This window comes from Schistocerca americana, chromosome 8 (genome assembly GCF_021461395.2).
Source record: "Schistocerca americana isolate TAMUIC-IGC-003095 chromosome 8, iqSchAmer2.1, whole genome shotgun sequence".
NCBI lineage: Eukaryota > Metazoa > Arthropoda > Insecta > Orthoptera > Acrididae > Schistocerca > Schistocerca americana.
Genome location: NC_060126.1, coordinates 330,563,994 through 330,585,261, shown reverse-complemented (window position 1 = coordinate 330,585,261; position 21,268 = coordinate 330,563,994). Strand labels below are relative to the sequence as shown.

Below are 21,268 nucleotides of genomic sequence, written 5' to 3'. Positions count from 1 at the left end.
TCCTTTTTCACGCACGCACGCACGCACCCTCTCTCACACACACACACACACACACACACACACACAAGGTTTAGTTTTAGGCCAGGTAGGTTATGGGAGTGAAGGATGAGCTGTAAGGATAGCAGCTACTGAAATCTCAAATGTTGTGCCTCGCTGCATATTGTGCCACTGGGTGGTCCACCTTGTTTTCAGCAACAGTTTGACAGTGGCCACTGGTGTTTGCAGCTGAGCTAGTATATAACAGGGTCGCTCGCACAGGTGGCCTGGCCTCTGATCTAGTAGGATAAACCTGTGATTGGACTGGAGTATGTGATGCTGGGTGGGTGGATGGGGCAGGTCTTGCATCTGGGTCTTCTATTCAGGTATGATCCCTGCGACAGGAAATTGGGGGTAGGAGTGGCACAGGGATGGTCTAGGATGTTGTGGAGGTTGGGCGTTGGGCAGACAGCAGAACACCAATTTGGGAGGGGATGGAAGTACCTGGGGCAGGATGTCCCTCATTTCAGTGCATGATGACACGACATGGTCCAGTCGTTCTGGTCCCAGGTGGTATTGGGGGACAAGAGGGGCTCTTTTTTTGTGGTTGGTTGGTTGGTTGGTTGGGAGAGGTAGTGTGCAATTGTGGCAAGGCCATGGGGATGAAAGATGTTGGTGTATATGGATGTTGCATCAACAGTGATGAGTGGAGACCAGGGAAGTAAGGGTGTGGGGATAGTGGAGAGCCGGTGCTGGAAGTGGTTGGTGTCTTTAATGTGGGAGGCTAGGTCTTGGACTATTGGTTGCAGATGTTAGTTAACAAGAGCCACAGATTCTATTGATAGGGCCACTGTAACTAGCCACAACAGGGCACTTCGGATTGTTGCTGTGCAGGTTCCAAATCCACCACTTCATTTCTCATACACCTAACCAACTACATACTACATCATAACTACTTCACCTTTGAAGGGAAGGTATACAAACAAATACGTGGCACAGCCATGAGCACCTGCATGGCATTCTCTTATGCCAAACTCTTCATGGGCCACCTACAGGAAACATTCCTAGCTTCTCAAAACCCTAAACCTTTGGTCTGGTGCAGGTTTATTGATGAAATCTTTATTATCTGGAGGCAGAATGGCTGGCCAGTGCTTATCTTCTCTTTGAAGGGACGGTATACAAACAAATTTGTGGCACCCCTGGTCTGGTTCATGTTTATTGATGACATCTTTATAATCTGGACCCATGACCAGGACATCTTATCCTCATTCCTCCATAACCGGAACACCTTCTCTCCCACCCACTTCACCTGGTCCTCCTCCACCCACCATGCCTAGACATCAATCTCCTTCACTCTATCCACACCTCAGTCCACATCAAACCCACCAATCAGCAACAATACCTGCACTTTGACAGCTGCCACCTCTTCCACACCAAAACATCCCTCCCATAGAGCCTGGCTACCCATAGTAGATACATCTGCAGTGATGAGAACTCCCTTGTCCAGTATACTGAAGGCCTCACAAAGGCCTTCACAGACAGGTAATACCCCCACTCCCCAAGAGATAATTCACAAACAGATCTCCAACTACTTCCTTCTCCAGGGCTTTGATTATCTATCATCATGCCCTGAAATGAGGGACATCCTACCCCGATACTTCCATCCCCTCCTAAAGAGGTGTTCAGTCACCCACCCAATCTCTGCAACATCCTAGTTCATTCCTACATCACTCGCACCCCAATCCCTTGCCACAGGAAGCACCCCGATCCCTTGCCACAGGGATCATACCCTTGTAGAAGACCCAGATGCAAGACTTGCCCAATCCACCCACCCAACACCACCTACTTCAGTCTTGTCACAGGCTTATCCTACTCCATCAGAGGCCAGGCCACTTGTGAAAGCAGCCATGCCATGTACCAGCTCTGCTGCAACCACCAATGGCCACTGTCAAACTGTTGCCAAAAACAAGGTGGACCACCCAGTGGCACAATATGCAGCAGAGCGCAACACGTGAGATTTCAATGTCTGCTTCACAACCCTTGCTGTCTGGATCCTCCTCACCACCATCACTTCTGTAACCCCCGGCCTAAACATAAGGCAACTCGCTGTTCTCCACTTCTTACCTTGTAGTGTATGTATCTCTCTCTCTCTCTCTCTCTCTCTCTCTCTCTCTCTCTGTGTGTGTGTGTGTGTGTGTTCGTGTTTTTCCTACATGCTTGAAAAAGGAAGCTCATTCCAAAAGCCAGCGAAGACCTGTACCTTTTATCTGTGTACCTATTGACAACAGAGGGCTTATGCCTTTTGGTTAGTCATCTCCTTTGTTCACAAATATCACAGTCTTTTGTGTTACTTTACCTGAAATGTCTATACGACGTCCATCAGGTATAATACTTCTAGTTTTGTACATAACTGTCACAGCACAATGCATTGCATTTGAGTGAAATGTTCACATTGGCTGCTCTAAATCGGTGTTTTTACATTGTTTGGTTCAGTTATATATGCTTGCAAACAATGTTCTTAACATTATTCCCCTCCCCAACAAAAAGAAGCTACTGGTATCAGCACGAGTCCTCTTTTGTTCTCTGCTTCATAACCAAACTTTTTCACAGGAGATAAACGTTTTTGGTCTGCTATAACCTTCATATTTAAGATATTTCTCAAAAATCTTTCAATAAATTGGCTGTGCCTTCCTTAAGGGAACCATCCCAGCACTTGCCATAGTCAGTTTTGGAAAATCATAGAAAACCTACTCCTGGATGGTTGAAAAGGTATTTGAGTTCTTTTGTCTTAAATAAAAATACAGTGCCTTACCCACTGTGTGTCTTTAGGTGGTGTTATTCTACTATTAATTATCACTAAAATCATAGGAATACAAAATGGAGAGTGAAATAACTGCAGTCAACTGAAACTCAATAGGAGAAAAAACTACTCACCAAATGTTTTTACTTTCTTGTTGATTCCTTTGTAATTTCGAAGGAACAGTACAGTGTTTTTTTCCATTTCCTCAATGTGTTCGGCAACTCGCTGTTCAAACATACCTGCAGCATTGAAAGTTTTCCTTCATTAAAACGGAGCAATCTGGCAAAAATTCGTTCAGTCTTTACGAAATACGTAAATATGGAATTGAACTATGAAATCAAAGCAGGTCAAGAGGAGGCACCACAAATAAAAGAACAGCACACTCAGTCCAGCATGAGGATTTTTTGTGGGTCCTGACAACATGTGAGTCATTAAGAATTCTCTTAAAAATAAGCATTTTACAGGCAACATGCACAGAGTAGTTCTTAAAATAATAATAATAATAATAATAATAAAGGCCATTCGTAGACATTTTAAACCATATGGATGTTAGTTTGTGTACATCCACATATTCATACAGTTTTTTGTTACATGTAGTTAAACATTGTGAGACATAAGTTATTTACAATCATTTTTACAACGGAATTCACTTATAGTGTAAAAACACTGTTCCTGCAAATACAATTTAAGATTTTTCCTAAAGCAGTACATGTTATCTGTTGCTTTTATTTTCTGCAGTGGTTTATAATACTATTTTACACCTTCATACAAGGAACTATTTTGAGTCTTATGTTTATTTTTCCTGACTAGGTGAAGACAGTGACTTGTTCTTGTACTATAGTTATGAAAACTGCTATCTGTACTACAATTTTCTGTATTTTTCTTGATATACACTATGATTTGGAAAAGAAATTCACAAGGAACAATTAGAATTTCTAACATTTTGAAAAGTTCTTTGCAGTGGTCCCACTTACTGCTTTTCATTATAGCTCTTACTGCTCTCTTTTGCATTTTAAATATTGTTTGTAAATTCTGAGCACTGTTTCCCCAGAAAATTATACCATAACTGATTACTGAATGAATAACTTAAGTATACAGTTCTCAAACATCCATCACTGCATGCAGATACAAGAACTCTATAAGTGCATAACATGTTGTGGTTATTTTATTTATTTATTTATTGTTCCGTGGGACCAAATTAAGGAGAAGTCTCCTCATGGAACGAGTCAATACATGAAATTATAACACGATATTAGGAACAGATAAAATGAAATATAAAAAAACATATTCAGGTGACAAGTCGTAAGTTTAAATGAAGAAAATCAACACTGTAACACTGGAATTTGCTTAATTTTTTAGCTCTTCCAGGAGCTCCTCGACAGAATAGAAGGAGTGAGCCATGAGGAAACTCTTCAGTTTAGACTTAAAAGAGTTTGGGCTACTGCTAAGATTTTTGAGTTCTTGTGGTAGCTTATTGAAAATGGATGCAGCAGAATACTGCACTCCTTTCTGCACAAGAGTCAAGGAAGTACATTCTACATGCAGATTTGATTTCTGCCTAGTATTAACTGAGTGAAAGCTGCTAACTCTTGGGAATAGGCTAATATTGCTAACAACAAATGACATTAAAGAAAATATATACTGCGAGGGCAATGTCAGAATTCCCAGATTTTTGAATAGGGGTCGACAAGAGGTTCTCGAACTTACACCACATATAGCTCGAACAGCCCGTTTTTGAGCCAAAAATACCCTTTTTGAATCAGAAGAATTACCCCAAAAAATAATACCATACGACATAAGCGTATGAAAATATGCGAAGTAGACTACTTTTCGTGTTGAAGTGTCACTTATTTCAGATACTGTTCTAATGGTAAATAAAGCAGCATTTAGCTTCTGAACAAGATCCTGGACATGGGCTTTCCACAACAGCTTACTATCTACCCGAACGCCTAGGAACTTGAACTGTTCCGTCTCGCTTATAATATGCCTATTCTGTCTGATCAAAATATTGGTTCTTGTTGAATTGTGAGTTAGAAACTGTAAAAACTGAGTCTTACTGTGATTTAGCATCAAATTGTTTTCCACAAGCCACAAACTTATTTCATGAACTACATTATTTGTTACTATTTCAATATTACACACAAGATCCTTCACTATCAAGCTGGTGTCATCAGCAAACAGAAATATTTTTGAATCACCTGTAATACTAGAAGGCATATCATTTATATAAATAAGAAACAGCAGTGGCCCCAGCCCCGACCCTTGGGGAACGCCCCACTTACCAGTGTCCCATTGGGACTGAACATCACTACCACTCTCAATATTGCGGAGAATTATCCTCTGCTTTCTGTTCTTAAAGTAAGAGGCGAACCAATTGTAAGCTACTCCCCTTACTCCATAATGGTCCAACTTCTGCAGTAATATTTTGTGGTCAACACAGTCAAAAGCCTTCGTTAAATCAAAGAAAACACCTAGCGTTCGCAACCTTTTATTTAATCCGTCCAAAACCTCACAGAGAAAAGAGAATATAGCATTTTCAGTTGTTAAACCATTTCTAAAACCAAACTGAACATTTGACAGCAAATTATGTGAATTTAAATGCTCCAGTAACCTTGTATAAACAACCTTCTCGATAACTTTAGCAAACACCGATGGCATAGAAATAGGTATAAAATTGTCAACATTATCAATGTCTCCCTTTTTATAAAGTGGCTTCACTACCGAGTACTTTAATCGGTCAGGAAACCGACCACTCCTGAAGGAAAAGTTACAGATATGGCTGAGAACTGGGCTAAAATACTTAGAGCAATACTTCAGTATTCTGCTAGATACCCCGTCATATCCATGAGAGTTCTTGGTCTTTAGTGATTTAATTATTAACTCAATCTCCCTCTTGTCAGTATCATGAAGGAGCATTTCACGTACCAGTCTCGGAACACTTTTTTCTAAGAGCGCTATATGATTCCCTGTTGGGACTAGGTATCTATTTAGTTCACCTGCTATATTCAGAAAGTGATTATTAAATACTGTACATATATGCGACTTATCAGTAACACGGACATTCCCACTACGCACTGACTCTATATCCTCGATCTGTCTCTGCAGACCAGCAACTTCGTATATGACTGACCATATGGTTTTAATTTTATCCTGAGACTTAGCTATTCTATCTGCATACCACATACTTTTTGGCTTCCGAATAACATTTTTAAGCACCTTACAATACTGTTTGTAATGGGCTGCTGCATTTAGATTTTGACTGCCTTCTCAGTAGTAGGAAGCAATACCATTGAGTTGGCTAAATGCATCTCTGTGGGTTGATTAACACTTTTCAGATATTTTTTTATTTATTTATTTTTTTTTTTTTTTTTTTGCACCCTTGTTGCAATGCTGCTAAAGTAGGTATTTACATAATTTGCTAATTCTTTTGGGTTACTTGATAAGTTTTCCTTGTTCTTGAGTTGTGTGTTTGTACACCTCTGCTTCACAGTTCCTTGTTTCACTGCAGCCCATGTAACTTTACTTTTATTACTGACTAAATTTATCAACCTATCACGGGATCACTATTGTGCTTTTTAATGGAGTTCAGGTATTTCCAAGTTTGAGCAGATTTTCTAATTTCTTTAGTAGTCCATTTATTTTTGGCGTTGTGTTCCAATAGGAATTAATGCTTTGGAGAATGTTTCTTCAAATTCTTCTTCTGTATAAACTACTTCCCAACTTTTGTGTGTTAACTGTAAGGAAAATTCTTGCAAAGTTAATGGAGAGTAGACTCTTTTATATACATGCAGTTTGGATTCTTTTAGTTAGTTAGTTGTTTGCGTGTTCCACTGATCAATCGCATCGTATGGTAGCCGTTATGATGTGGAACGTGTCAAGTGCACAAGAAATGCACATATGTAACAAGATTTTTTAATTTCTTCAATTTATTTTTGAAGCTATTACTGCTGTCTGTCAGACATTTTATTTCATATGGTAATTTGTCAAATATTTTTATAGCAGCACATTTTACCCATTTCTGTGCCAAAGATAGGTTGAGTAAAGGATAGTGTAAGTCTTTCTTTTTTCTGGTATTATAATCATGAATGTCACTCTTGTTTATAAACAGGGTCATGTTGTTGAGAACAAATTTCATTAGTGAGTAAATGTACTGTGAGGCTGTTGTAAGAATTCCTAATCTTTTAAAAAGATGCCTACAAGATGTGCGACTATGAAACCCACACATTATTCTAACCACTTTCTTTTGAGCAGTGAATACCTTTTGTCTGAGTGTTGAGTTACCCCAAAATATTATTCCATATGACATTATAGAATGAAAATATGCAAAGTACGTTAGCTTACTAATTTCTATATTCTTAAAATTGGCAATTTTTCTGATTGCAAAAGTTGCTGAACCTAGTTGCTTTAGAAGATCCAAATATGAATTTTCCAATTATAGGGTGTATACGTGGACAAGGAAAAAAAAATCCATGATTTTTCCCCGTTAAAAATACTCTTTCTCCCGGGTGAAAATACACTTTTTCCGTGCTAAGCGACAGTATACTCTTCCTCGGCACCGTAAAACTCAATTCTTTGAATGTTTATGGATTTATATACGGATGCAGAATTTCCCAGCACTTTAGAAAATGAAACTCAGGGGGCAAAAACATGTTTTGAAAGACCTTTGATGTGCAGCAACATGTACGCTGCATATTTCCACATTACAAAGATATAAATTTGAATTCCACCACACACCGCATGTCACTTTCCGAAAACATTAAAATCAAGATTGCGATGCGCTTTTGTAAACCAGTCATAGCTCATGTCACGTGGTCTCGCCAGCTGATGACAGCATAGGACACGTGATGTAGCCTGCCAATAGCAGCAAGATCACTCTTAAGTACCGTGAACACACAAACAAGAAAAATTAATGGTTTAAATTAATATACATAGCGTTCACGTATAATATTGGTCTCGAAGATCAATAAGCTGGAAGAGAAGCTAAGCTTCCACATATAATGTTGATCTTCTTTGCGCGTGTACACTTCTTTAAGATACATCACACAAACGTGCCAGTAAAATTTTTTATAATGACGTAAATGTCTGATCTTCTGGGTTCAAAATTCTTCTAAATGGTCGTCCTCAAAGAGTTGATTTTTAAATGAGAGTCAAACACTCATTGTGATTTAAGAAATTCATCGTACTTTCTCGCACACAGTTCATCTTGTGTAAAAGGAAATTTGGTTTGAATGTAACGCTTTTCAAACTACCATTCGCAATATTTTCCTGCAACCTGTTAGAAATAGGTTCGCTTCAGCAGTTGAAAGATAGCATCAGATAACAGGCGTCACTGCGCTTACGCAGCTATGACGACATAGGATGCCCGTATGTTTGTACGTGTAAAACATTAAAAGATCTTACATCATGTCACAACACAAACAAGACATCAGAGGATACTTCAAGAGCATCAGAATTTCGTGAACCATACTAAAATGCATAACTCGGCTTAAAATGCACATTTTTATGTCCAGATTCGTATGTAAATTTTCTTGGAGTACCAGTATTGTATTATCTCATGTTTGGTTCTTTATTATAGTATAACGCCGTACGTGCACTTGAAATGCAGCGAACAGCTGAATCTAGCCAATAGTGTGAAATTAAACACTTTGTTTCAATTAAATTGACTGCATCAGCAGAAAAGATTAATGAAAGCCAAATCTCTTTAGAAAACCAACAAAAATAACTTCATTGTTCTGCACGGTGATTAATGCTTGACTGTCAGGAAGGTGGAAATAAAATCTAAAACTAATAACATATTTTAGCCTTCCGTAATTCATCTGATAACTCCCGGATGCAAAAATCTGTTGTTATCATTTAACGTGAGAGCAATAAACGAAGAGGAAGCAACAAAATCACTGAACGTAAACACAGGTCACGTGGTGATGACCCATCTTCCCACCACAACTCAGACTGCTCTGGACATCAGCCCCAGATTTACTATATTTCCGAACCGGGGCAGTATTAAGTAGTGGCGCACAGCCATACTTCCTGTAACCAGAAGCGAAAGAAGGTACTACTCATACGCGATTCAACTACGCATGCGCAAGAGCCCGACCGCAACTGCTCAAACGAATCTAATTTAAACAGCTGTCATGTCACGCTCATTGGAGGCAATTTGTTGTTATGAAGCATTGCATAGTCTTCCTAAAGCCTTTGACACACTTTGCTGTTGGCAGAAGCTTGTATGAGCACTGTGTTATGTTGTTGTACACGGCGCATTTCCTTTGCAACTTAAGTTTTATTTTCGACCCCCCCCCCCCCCCCCCCCGTTCATATTTTATTGCTGCAGTATTATTCTGCAATAGTGGGATACAGTAATATCCTTTATTAGAGTATTGGTTCTTACCAGTCAAAATCACAAAAATTTAACTGAAAACTTAAACAATGAAAAATTCCCGGAATTCTAAATATGAAAAAATTCCCGGGTTTTTCCCAGTTGTCCCGGGTCGTATACACCCTGAATTAAGATTCTCATCTATATGTACACCCAAAAACTTAGTATGCTATACCCTGTCTACTGACTTTCTTTGACGTGTTATATTTATTGAAGCAACTGTACTTTTTGCAGCAGAAAATTGGATGTACTGTGTTTTTTCAAAGTTTAAAGCAAGCCCATTTGCACAAAACCAATCTGTATCAACTATCTCTATTGCTGACACTTCAATGTCCTTGTCTACACCAAACAGGGTAATATCATTTCTGACTTTAAATTCAATACTGGTCTTAATATAAATACATGATCCTCCACCTTTCATTGTGTTCCTGCAGTAAGAACATGCTTGGATATGTGAGGGTAAATTAATATATACGATTTCATTCTCTTTGCACCAGTGCTCTGTGATGCAGATAACCGAGTTGTCTAAGAATTGTAACTCGACTTCCAGCTCTTGTACTTTGTTTTTTACACACTGAATATTTTGGTGGAGTACTGTCAGAGATTTACTCCCTTGAAAAAGCACATAGCTCTGTTCTGTATCATTTTCAATTGGAGTTTCTTTTTCTGGATTAATAATGATGTTTGTATCATCAGCAGTGTCAGTTCAGCTTCTTGTTTCAGATAAGAAGGGAGGTCGTTCACATATATGAGGAACAGAAGGGGACCCATGACTGAATCCTGTGGAACACCTAATGTAATTTCACCCCAGTTAGATGAAGTGGCAAACTTATTTAAATCACTTGATCCATATAAAGAAACTTTTTGTTTCCTGTTCTGTAGGTATGACTCAAACCACTCATATGCTATTCCATTTATACCATAGAATTGTAATTTCTGTAACATGTCATGGTTCACACAATCAAATGCTTTGGACAAGTCACAGAAAATTCCTATTGGTGACATTTTACTATTTAAAGAATCTATTATGTGGACAGTAAAATTGTACATTGCTGTCTCAGTGGAACAGCATTTTTGAAATCCGAATTGTGATCTGCTAAGTATCCCATTACTGTTGAGATGGCTAACCACGCTTCAGTACATTAATTTCTCGAAGATTTTTGAAAATGCTGTACACAAGCTTTTACTTTTGTAATCTGACATAGATGGTCTGCCAGTCCCAGATTTTTGAGAAGTAGGTCACAATTTTCTCTGCCTGCATCTGAAGCTACATGGACAATGGTAGAAGATGAAAGAATGGTTATTCTTGTTGCACAGCTGACTAGTGATGATATGGCAAAACAACGTAGGGTATTCGTAAATGTGTTACTGGCGTCATCTATTTTTGCTGTATTTATGTTAAAGTCCCCACACAAAAGTATATTATGTTTCAGAGTCAATGCCAGTTCTAGGCTTTGTATAAGTTTTGAAAAGAATATCTCCAAATTACCACTGGAAAAATAATGCCCACATAATATATTTAGTTTCTTGGACATATCTGTAGCAATTATCTCTATTGCTGACACTTCAAAGTCCTTGTCTACACTAAACAAGGTAATATCATTTCTGACCTTAAATTCAATACTGTTATTAATATAAATACATGATCCTCCACCTTCCATTGTGTTTCTGCAATAAGAACATGCTTGGACATATGAGGGTAAATTAATATACACTCCTGGAAATGGAAAAAAGAACACATTGACACCGGTGTGTCAGACCCACCATACTTGCTCCGGACACTGCGAGAGGGCTGTACAAGCAATGATCACACGCACGGCACAGCGGACACACCAGGAACCGCGGTGTTGGCCGTCGAATGGCGCTAGCTGCGCAGCATTTGTGCACCGCCACCGTCAGTGTCAGCCAGTTTGCCGTGGCATACGGAGCTCCATCGCAGTCTTTAACACTGGTAGCATGCCGCGACAGCGTGGACGTGAACCGTATGTGCAGTTGATGGACTTTGAGCGAGGGCGTATAGTGGGCATGCGGGAGGCCGGGTGGACGTACCGCCGAATTGCTCAACACGTGGGGCGTGAGGTCTCCACAGTACATCGATGTTGTCGCCAGTGGTCGGCGGAAGGTGCACGTGCCCGTCGACCTGGGACCGGACCGCAGCGACGCACGGATGCACGCCAAGACCGTAGGATCCTACGCAGTGCCGTAGGGGACCGCACCGCCACTTCCCAGCAAATTAGGGACACTGTTGCTCCTGGGGTATCGGCGAGGACCATTCGCAACCGTCTCCATGAAGCTGGGCTACGGTCCCGCACACCGTTAGGCCGTCTTCCGCTCACGCCCTAACATCGTGCAGCCCGCCTCCAGTGGTGTCGCGACAGGCGTGAATGGAGGGACGAATGGAGACGTGTCGTCTTCAGCGATGAGAGTCGCTTCTGCCTTGGTGCCAATGATGGTCGTATGCGTGTTTGGCGCCGTGCAGGTGAGCGCCACAATCAGGACTGCTTACGACCGAGGCACACAGGGCCAACACCCAGCATCATGGTGTGGGGAGCGATCTCCTACACTGGCCGTACACCACTGGTGATCGTCGAGGGGACACTGAATAGTGCACGGTACATCCAAACCGTCATCGAACCCATCGTTCTACCATTCCTAGACCGGCAAGGGAACTTGCTGTTCCAACAGGACAATGCACGTCCGCATGTATCCCGTGCCACCCAACGTGCTCTAGAAGGTGTAAGTCAACTACCCTGGCCAGCAAGATCTCCGGATCTGTCCCCCATTGAGCATGTTTGGGACTGGATGAAGCGTCGTCTCACGCGGTCTGCACGTCCAGCACGAACGCTGATCCAACTGAGGCGCCAGGTGGAAATGGCATGGCAAGCCGTTCCACAGGACTACATCCAGCATCTCTACGATCGTCTCCATGGGAGAATAGCAGCCTGCATTGCTGCGAAAGGTGGATATACACTGTACTAGTGCCGACATTGTGCATGCTCTGTTGCCTGTGTCTATGTGCCTGTGGTTCTGTCAGTGTGATCATGTGATGTATCTGACCCCAGGAATGTGTCAATAAAGTTTCCCCTTCCTGGGACAATGAATTCACGGTGTTCTTATTTCAATTTCCAGGAGTGTATAAGATATCATTTTCTGTGCACCAGTGCTCTGTGATGCAGATAACCGAGTTGTCTAAGAATGGTAACTCAACTTCAAGTTGTTGCACTTTGTTTTTTACACACTGAATATTTTGGTGGAGTACTGTCAGAGATTTACTTCCTTAAAGGAAGCACATAGTTCTGTTTTTGTAAGTTTCAAGACTACCCTGCACTAATAGAATAGTGCTGAGCCACAGTGGTGCTGTATTTTTTGAAAGAATAAATTGCCATTTGACTGTATATTACTGTACTTGGCTTTTGTACTATCTCAATTTTGGATTTTACGTGATACTGAGTACAATGCTAAAAGTTCTTAGACCATTAACATGTCACATCTGGTAAAGTCAGTCCAAAGTAGGTAAACAAGAGTCTTGTTTGCACATTATTGTTCAGTCTCTTAATCATAAGAGAACGAACTTCAATATTGACTGGGAAGCTTAAGAAATGCAGTGTTCCATCCAGGAAAATGGCTTGGAATTTGAAGAAAAGGCAGGTGAATTTTAGTTGAAATTATATAGACATCAGCAATGAATTTGCACCAATCTGGGGCTGCTCCTGGGATTTCAAGAATGTCTCATCAATGCAGCTTAGAAAAGGTCGGCATAGGACAGCATCTTACTTGTTTCACAGATTCCTCCTGATTAACATGAAGGTCTAATGCTTAAACATGAAATTTAAGTAATTCTATTTTAGTGCACTTAAATAAAATGTGCATCTGTGACTAACTCATCTGTGGCTGACACATGACAACCAAACACATGCCCATGAGTCAACTTTGAAAACAATCTTGACACCAACAGAAGTACTAGTAAAGGAATCTTTGATTTATTTGTGTGAAAGTTTGCAGGAATGTGCACTATGAGAAGATGCAAGAATGAATAAAGATGACATCTCCATTACAGTGCAGAGTCGTTGATCATTGACAACTTCACACCAGCAATCGACCACTGCAAGATGCTGCATGTCACTGTAGTGTCCCTGGTGGTACCAATCTGAACATGGCTTCAGCCAAGCCTCCTGGAGTCATGAGGTGCCACCGCCACACAGCAGTTATGAAAGGCGACTGCATGAGACAAGCAGGGGAGGGCTACTTATACTTCTGGTGGATGGAGTCGTCACTCTGCCAAGCTTACATCAGACTAGAGTATAACAAGTATTGGGATGTCCTGCAGACAAGAGTTACAAGTAGCTCCACTCAGAGAATTCAGAAGCTGAGAACTACAGATTTGTTATCTCTCAGAGCCCAGTGTTTTTGGTGCTTCTTTGTGTTCTAGTGACAAACAGGAGTTATATATATATATATACAGGGTTATTACAAATGATTGAAGCGATTTCACAGCTCTACAATAACTTTATTATTTGAGATATTTTCACAATGCTTTGCACACACATACAAAAACTCAAAAAGTTTTTTTAGGCATTCACAAATGTTTGATATGTGCCCCTTTAGTGGTTCGGCAGACATCAAGCCGATAATCAAGTTCCTCCCACACTCGGCGCAGCATGTCCCCATCAATGAGTTCGAAAGCATCATTGATGCAAGCTCGCAGTTCTGGCACATTTCTTGGTAGAGGAGGTTTAAACACTGAATCTTTCACATAACCCCACAGAAAGAAATCACATGGGGTTAAGTCGGGAGAGCGTGGAGGCCATGACATGAATTGCTGATCATGATCTCCACCACGACCGATCCATCGGTTTTCCAATCTCCTGTTTAAGAAATGCCGAACATCATGATGGAAGTGCGATGGAGCACCATCCTGCTGAAAGATGAAGTCGGCGCTGTCGGTCTCCAGTTGTGGCACGAGCCAATTTTCCAGCATGTCATACACGTGTCCTGTAACGTTTTTTTTCGCAGAAGAAAAAGGGGCCGTAAACTTTAAACCTTGAGATTGCACAAAACACGTTAACTTTTGGTGAACTGCGTATTTGCTGCACGAATGCGTGATGATTCTCTACCGGCCAGATTCGCACATTGTGTCTGTTCACTTCATCATTAAGAAAAAATGTTGCTTCATCACTGAAAACAAGTTTTGCACTGAACGCATCCTCTTCCATGAGCTGTTGCAACCGCGCCGAAAATTCAAAGCGTTTGACTTTGTCATTGGGTGTCAGGGCTTGTAGCAATTGTAAACGGTAAGACTTCTGCTTTAGCCTTTTCCGTAAAATTTTCCAAACCGTCGGCTGTGGTACGTTTAGCTCCCTGCTTGCTTTATTCGTCGACTTCCGGGGGCTACGCGTGAAACTTGCCCGCACGCGTTCAACCGTTTCTTCGCTCACTGCAGGCCGACCCGTTGATTTCCCCTTACAGAGGCATCCAGAAGCTTTAAACTGCGCATACCATCGCCGAATGGAGTTAGCAGTTGGTGGATCTTTGTTGAACTTCGTCCTGAAGTGTCGTTGCACTGTTATGACTGACTGATGTGAGTGCATTTTAAGCACGACATACGCTTTCTCGGCTCCTGTCGCCATTTTGTCTCACTGCGCTCTCGAGCGCTCTGGCGGCAGAAACCTGAAGTGCGGCTTCAGCCGAACAAAACTTTGAGTTTTTCTACATATCTGTAGTGTGTCGTGACCATATGTCAATGAATGGAGCTACAGTGAATTTATGAAATCGCTTCAATCATATATATATATATATATATATATATATATATATATATATATATATATATATATATATATACAAAGATGAGGTGACTTATCGAACAAAAACGCTGGCAGGTCGATAGACACACAAACAAACACAAACATACACACAAAATTCAAGCTTTCGCAACAAATTGTTGCCTCATCAGGAAAGAGGGAAGGAGAGGGGAAGACGAAAGGAAGTGGGTTTTAAAGGAGAGGGTAAGGAGTCATTCCAATCCCGGGAGCGGAAAGACTTACCTTAGGGGGAAAAAAGGACAGGTATACACTCGCACACACGCACATATCCATCCACACATACAGACACAAGCAGAAATATGTCTGCTTGTGTCTGTATGTGTGGATGGATATGTGCGTGTGTGCGAGTGTATACCTGTCCTTTTTTCCCCCTAAGGTAAGTCTTTCCGCTCCCGGGATTGGAATGACTCCTTACCCTCTCCTTTAAAACCCACTTCCTTTCGTCTTCCCCTCTCCTTCCCTCTTTCCTGATGAGGCAACAATTTGTTGCGAAAGCTTGAATTTTGTGTGTATGTTTGTGTTTGTTTGTGTGTCTATCGACCTGCCAGCGTTTTTGTTCGGTAAGTCACCTCATCTTTGTATTTATATATAATTTTTCCCACGTGGAATGTTTCCTTCCAATATATATATATATATATATATATATATATATATATATATATAAAATGGAAGGAACAGTTTGTTGCGAAAGCTTGAATTTTGTGTCTATGTTTGTTAACTTCAGTGACAGCAGATAAGAGAGCTACAAAAGATAAGTGTTCTACCATTACTAAATAAAGAGTTGTGGTTATTGTGTGTGTGTGTGTGTGTGTGTGTGTGTGTGTGTGTGTGTGTGTGTGTTAATCAACTGATGGCTCTCTGTGTCCAAAAGGGTGTTCAAAAGGAGAATACAACAACAGGAGATATGGAGACCACAAAAAAGCACAATGAAATTGAGGTTGACTCCACAGACATACCAAAAGAACAGAAGAAAGAAAAACAGAAAGACAATACAATGAACAATTCAGATACATAAAATATTGGATTCAAGAAAAGTGTTATGAAGACTGTTATGACAGAGACAAAATATTTGTTGGAAAATGCTGTTGGTCTACTGTTAAGAGTAACATAGATACTGAAAGAAAATACTCAGTTTTACAGGCAAACAAAGAACATCTCGACCTGAAATATGTATTTTTCAACATCTTACCTTTTGCCTCAGACTGTTGTTCAACACGTGTAGTAATGAACTCTGAGAACATCGCTGTCTCTGTGAACCATTCTAAAAACATCTGTACACTTCGTGACTGGACAGCTTTTATGAAAGACTCTCGCTGGAAAGTGCAAAACAAAATTATGAGATGGCAAGAGACTATGTGTTGCCATGAAACAGTTCACCTAAATAACTATGAATTAAAGCACTCAAAGGAAAATATTTTTACATGGCATAAATGATCGATGACTAATGTTGGTCACATACAATGATGATCTTCAGAGCTAAAAGAAAAATAAAATAAAAATACCTTTTTAAATAGATAAACAAACAGAGCAAATTCTATAAAACTTTGAAATTTTAATGTCACCTAATCATTCACCATTTGTAATTGATCAAAAATTTTTAGGTAAAAGCATACAGCATCAAATCCTTCACAAAAAATTATATTGGTATGTAATGTATTACTGAAGACAATTTGTAATGGACAAGACAGGCAGAAAAGTTTGAATTATGCAATGGGAGGAAGGGGGTGAAAGATATAGTGTCCGGAGAATGTCGTATGATATGGCATAAAGTAGATCTTTTTCAAAAGGAGATAATTAAAATTAACTTTAAAAGTAAGGATCTAGCTTTGATCAGTAAACAATGACACTGATGAATAACATATGTATCTTGAAAATACATTAATAGGTGCAGTGTGTTAAGTGTTAAATTAGCAGATTTCAGAAGGAAGGGGGTTGGGGGGGGGGGGCAGATGAGGGAGGAAGCCTGGTCCTCACATAGACCATCATGGGGAATGAGGAGCCGTGTGTGGGTGTGGGTGTGTGTGGGAGGGGAGGGGGGCGAGGGGGGAAAGGGGGGGGGTGGAACATGCTAGGCCAGGCCCTTGCAGTGCTGGCACCATAAACTGCACTTCATGCTTCTGTGAAAGCAGAAGTCACGTATAGAAGTAAAAAATAGCTTAAATGATGTTCGTAAATGAAATTGAAATTGTGAAATGTACTAACATGTTTAATAAAGATCCTAACTGCAACAATGATGTACACTTATCACAAGGAAAGGAAAAAGTGCTAAATACAGTGAAGTGCAGCAAAGTAACACAGCCAACAACAATAGTTACCTAAAAAGTACTGTCAGCTAACTGGTGCTGGTTGCAGTAAAAAATGAATGACTATCAGCCGAAGCCATCTGACTTTTACCGATTCAAGACCAGGGAGTGGTCTGTCGACTTAAAATTAATACACATTAGTTCTTGAACTGTTACATACACATTCCTTCACAATTATCCATTTCACAACTATTGGCCCCTTACTTTGAGCTTCTATCCTGGCTACATTGCATGGAGAACATCAGTGTGTTGTACCTTGCTGGAGCAGTGGTGATGTTCACTACATTATATTTTTGTTGTAAATGGGACAACATACGCGGTAATATTTAAGAGAAAGGGTCATATCACAGTGATAATTTAAAGATACAACCATTCATTATCTACAAGCAGTTTCCATTGTTTTCTCATTACTTGTTTACTACCAATATTGTCAAATCCAAAAGGCTGTGGTTGAGTTTGCGGTCATAGCTATTGCAGCAGAGAAAACACGGGTGTGGAACATGAACTTTTGTTGGTCTCATCATGAATCATTACCTAACGAAGAGCCTCATTTTGTCAGCAAACAGTGTGTAAAGCAGTTGTGTTAGTAGGGCTGCAACCCTTGTGAGGCTGTGGTAGAGCACATTACATGCCAATGTGCTACCACTGTTGTAATGCTATACCATCAGTGATGAGGGACAACTTTGTTTTCGTGTTCTAATACATTATTACCACTTGCAGTGGCAATTACATGTGGAAAGCAAGAATCTGGCTTTTCAGAAGCAGTAAAATTGAACACTGCTTACAAATACTTGATACACAAGCAGTTTTCAATAAATAAATGATGAAATGAGCGGTACATTTGTAACAGTAAATGAAAATGCAATCTATGATTGACAGCAATAAGCTGGAATAAATTTTCCAGGACAGAGAGAGCAAATTTGGGTCAGAAACCTATTTTAATTACTCTCAATGAGCAATGGTTCTGTTACCATGTCAATGTCTTTTTTGTGCATATCTGCGTACACGAATAACTCAATGAAATCCTCCAGACAATTTAAGAAATTCTTTGTAGAGTGAATTGGCACAGCTGTAGAGCATCTTTAATCTTAATAGTCTTGTCATATCTTATCTTTGACGAAGGCCCGTAAAAGTTAAATGCAGTTGAATTTGCAGTGCGCAGTAGGTGACCACAGAAGTTTAATTTCTTAGCCCATTGAGAGACATGCACTTCCCAAAAGGAATTCTTGTAATTTTAAGTGCATTTGAATGTGTTCTTGTAGGACTCTAAATTCTTTTAAGATGTGTCATGAGCTGAAAGGTTCACATTATTGTATTACAGTAAGGCTACAATAAAATTCTTTTCCCATTTCACAGGTGGATTTCATTATACTGGATTTATTGTGACATGGAGCCTGATTGATAAACTTCAAGAATACTCCTGAACTGGAAAGTCACTCTCTACCCACTTTTTTGAAACTGTTTAACTACTACATCAGTCATTTGTGCTTAATGTTCCACAGGCACATAAATGAATTTTTGCACCTGATGTCTGCCATTTAATATAACAGTGTGTGTTCATGCTGCCTGCTGTGATTTAACTTCCTGACAGAATTTTGTGACTACATCTGCATGCTAACCATTATTTATGGCAACCTGTTTGGAGAATGACAAGTTCTTTGTCTCCCAACTTAAGTCTTGACGTTGAATTCAGGAATTCCGTATGTTTTACGAATTTTGATGATGTGCTTGGATGCCCCACCCAGTAGCAACTCTCCAAGTTAGTAGTAGCCCCACTCAGTGCAAGATGACACTAGCAATGTGCACTGGTTTCAAACATGTCAGACATCCTCTAGTGAAGGAGCACATAAAAAATAAATTCAAGAGCTACCTAGTAATTTATTCAAAAGGTATTTTTATGCATCAGTGTCACTATTTAATTACCAAAACTAGGCTATACTTCACAGTTAATTTTAATTATCTCCTCTGAACCAAAAATCACTTTGTGCCATTCACTACCACATACTCCTGTTCTCAGCTTCCATGCCCTTCCTCATATTATACATTCCTCCCCCACCCTTCAACTAATCATCCCTGAATCATATGTCTCTCCAGTTTGAATTGACTTTAGTTGTATGTTGTGTAAGCAAAAAGTAACACACACACACACACACACGCACACACACACACACACACACACACACACACACACTACTTTATTTTTATTTTAGATAAGAAGAAAGTCACATTATACATTCAAAAACTAATCATCATTCATTAATCTAAAGCAACTGATGATGTAAACATAAGCTTCCCTTAAAATAAAAAGTTGCAGCATCTCTCACGACTGACTGATGACCACAGCTGTTGAGTCCCATAGTGCTCAGAGCCATCTCTCACGACTAAATGTCATCTATTATACAAGGTGTATCAAAAAGAATATCTGATTTTAAAAAATCATAACTAGTATGTTATTTGAGGTATGTGTGTGAACAATGTACTGTTGGAAAGAGGAAACCCTCGAGTTTTACATGGTTCCTGCTACGTAGCAACAGTGTGCCCCCACATCAGTTCTAGTAAAAATGGTGTTGGGACAACAGAAAGTGTTTTGTGTTATACGTTTTGTGCAGTGCGGGTCAGCAATAACTGTTCAGTGTGACTTAGAACACTGTTACAGGAAGCACATGTGTCGATACGCTTCAGAACTTTCGTTTCCCACAGTTGGAGGCTGATTCGAACAACTTCATTTACCAACAGGATGGGGCACTGCCATAATGGCATCTGTAGGTGCGGGAATTTTTAAATCAAAGGATTACTGAATGGTGGATGGTCACACAGGACCAAATGATTCAGCCTTACATTACTGGCCTCCAAAGTCACCGGACCTGACATTATGTGATTATTTCTTGTTGGGGTTTATAAAATACTCTGTTTATATGCCTCCGTTACCAAGAACGATGAATGAACTGAGACATCGCATAACGACAGTGGTGGAAGCTGTAACTCAAGACATGCTCGCTGCAGTGTGGGGAGAATTTGAATACTGCATTGACACATGCCGTGGACCTCAAGGGGAGCATATTGAACACCTATTTTTTTTAGGGGGGGGGGGGGGGGGATGGCTTTTTGAGTTTCCCATTCATCAAAAAACAAAGTTCATTGTATCAGATGATTCTTTTTGATACAACCTGTATAAAGCAATCCAGTTCATTTAAATTTGAAGGTTCAGAAGACATCCATCAAAATATGAAATGCAAACCTCAAACATTCGTCGGCCGTCCTGTTGTGTAACAATATATGTTTGATAGTGTCCACAGACTTCAACAAACATGCGAAGAAATGCTTCAGAGATAAGTACATTGCGTGAAGCATCACTTTCTTGTGCTGTTACAAGCTGAAGTGCCACTTTTAAGCAGCGGCGCAGTCGGGTTGGTAGAATAGTGCTTTCATCTCCAACACTGCAGCACAATCGCCCTTCATCCAGATCCACAATGACACCCTTCACAAGGGGGAGAAAAAATATAACAGTCTATGGTGATACATGTCATGTCAGAACATATAATATTAGTACCACATGGTAGAAAAAGCACATCTGTTTTCTAATTAATTCATAAAATATTTTAAAATAAAATATACCTCATCCATTTTTATATCTGGTTTAGACCCTTCTTTTCCTTTCAAAACACCTATTATATAAGGTGTTGGAGCTTCACAGACTTCCAGTTTTGAGGATGGCAGTATTGTTATGAAAGTGTACTGCCATGAGAAGGGATACAACATTGCTTCCAGTGCTTCAATGCACGCTGATAATTTACTACAAAAGATATTTATTTGTCAGGCTTAACACTAATTAAGCGAATACAATGAAATAATACTCACAAACAAGCAATCACTTTTCATTACTATGTCGTAGTATTACGTTCTAGAAAAACAGCAATAAAGAAAATAAACGTCCCTTCAACTTACAAAAAATTGTGCTGCTATTTTCCTATGAGCACATCTTCCCCTGAATAGC

General features: G+C 40.0%; 1 protein-coding gene across 1 annotated transcript in view; it reads right to left on the bottom strand.

Annotated features, from left to right (window-relative positions):
• Window positions 1-2,902: 2,902 nt before the first annotated feature.
• Window positions 2,903-21,268, bottom strand: part of LOC124544732 — a 121,800-nt gene continuing 103,434 nt past the window's right edge. Inside the window, exons 8-11 of the mRNA XM_047123384.1 lie at window positions 20,890-21,067; window positions 20,513-20,752; window positions 16,161-16,284; window positions 2,903-3,015 (exon numbers count right to left, since the gene is read on the bottom strand). Coding sequence (XP_046979340.1) covers window positions 2,903-3,015; window positions 16,161-16,284; window positions 20,513-20,752; window positions 20,890-21,067 — 655 coding nt within the window. The remainder of the gene's footprint in view (window positions 3,016-16,160; window positions 16,285-20,512; window positions 20,753-20,889; window positions 21,068-21,268) is intronic.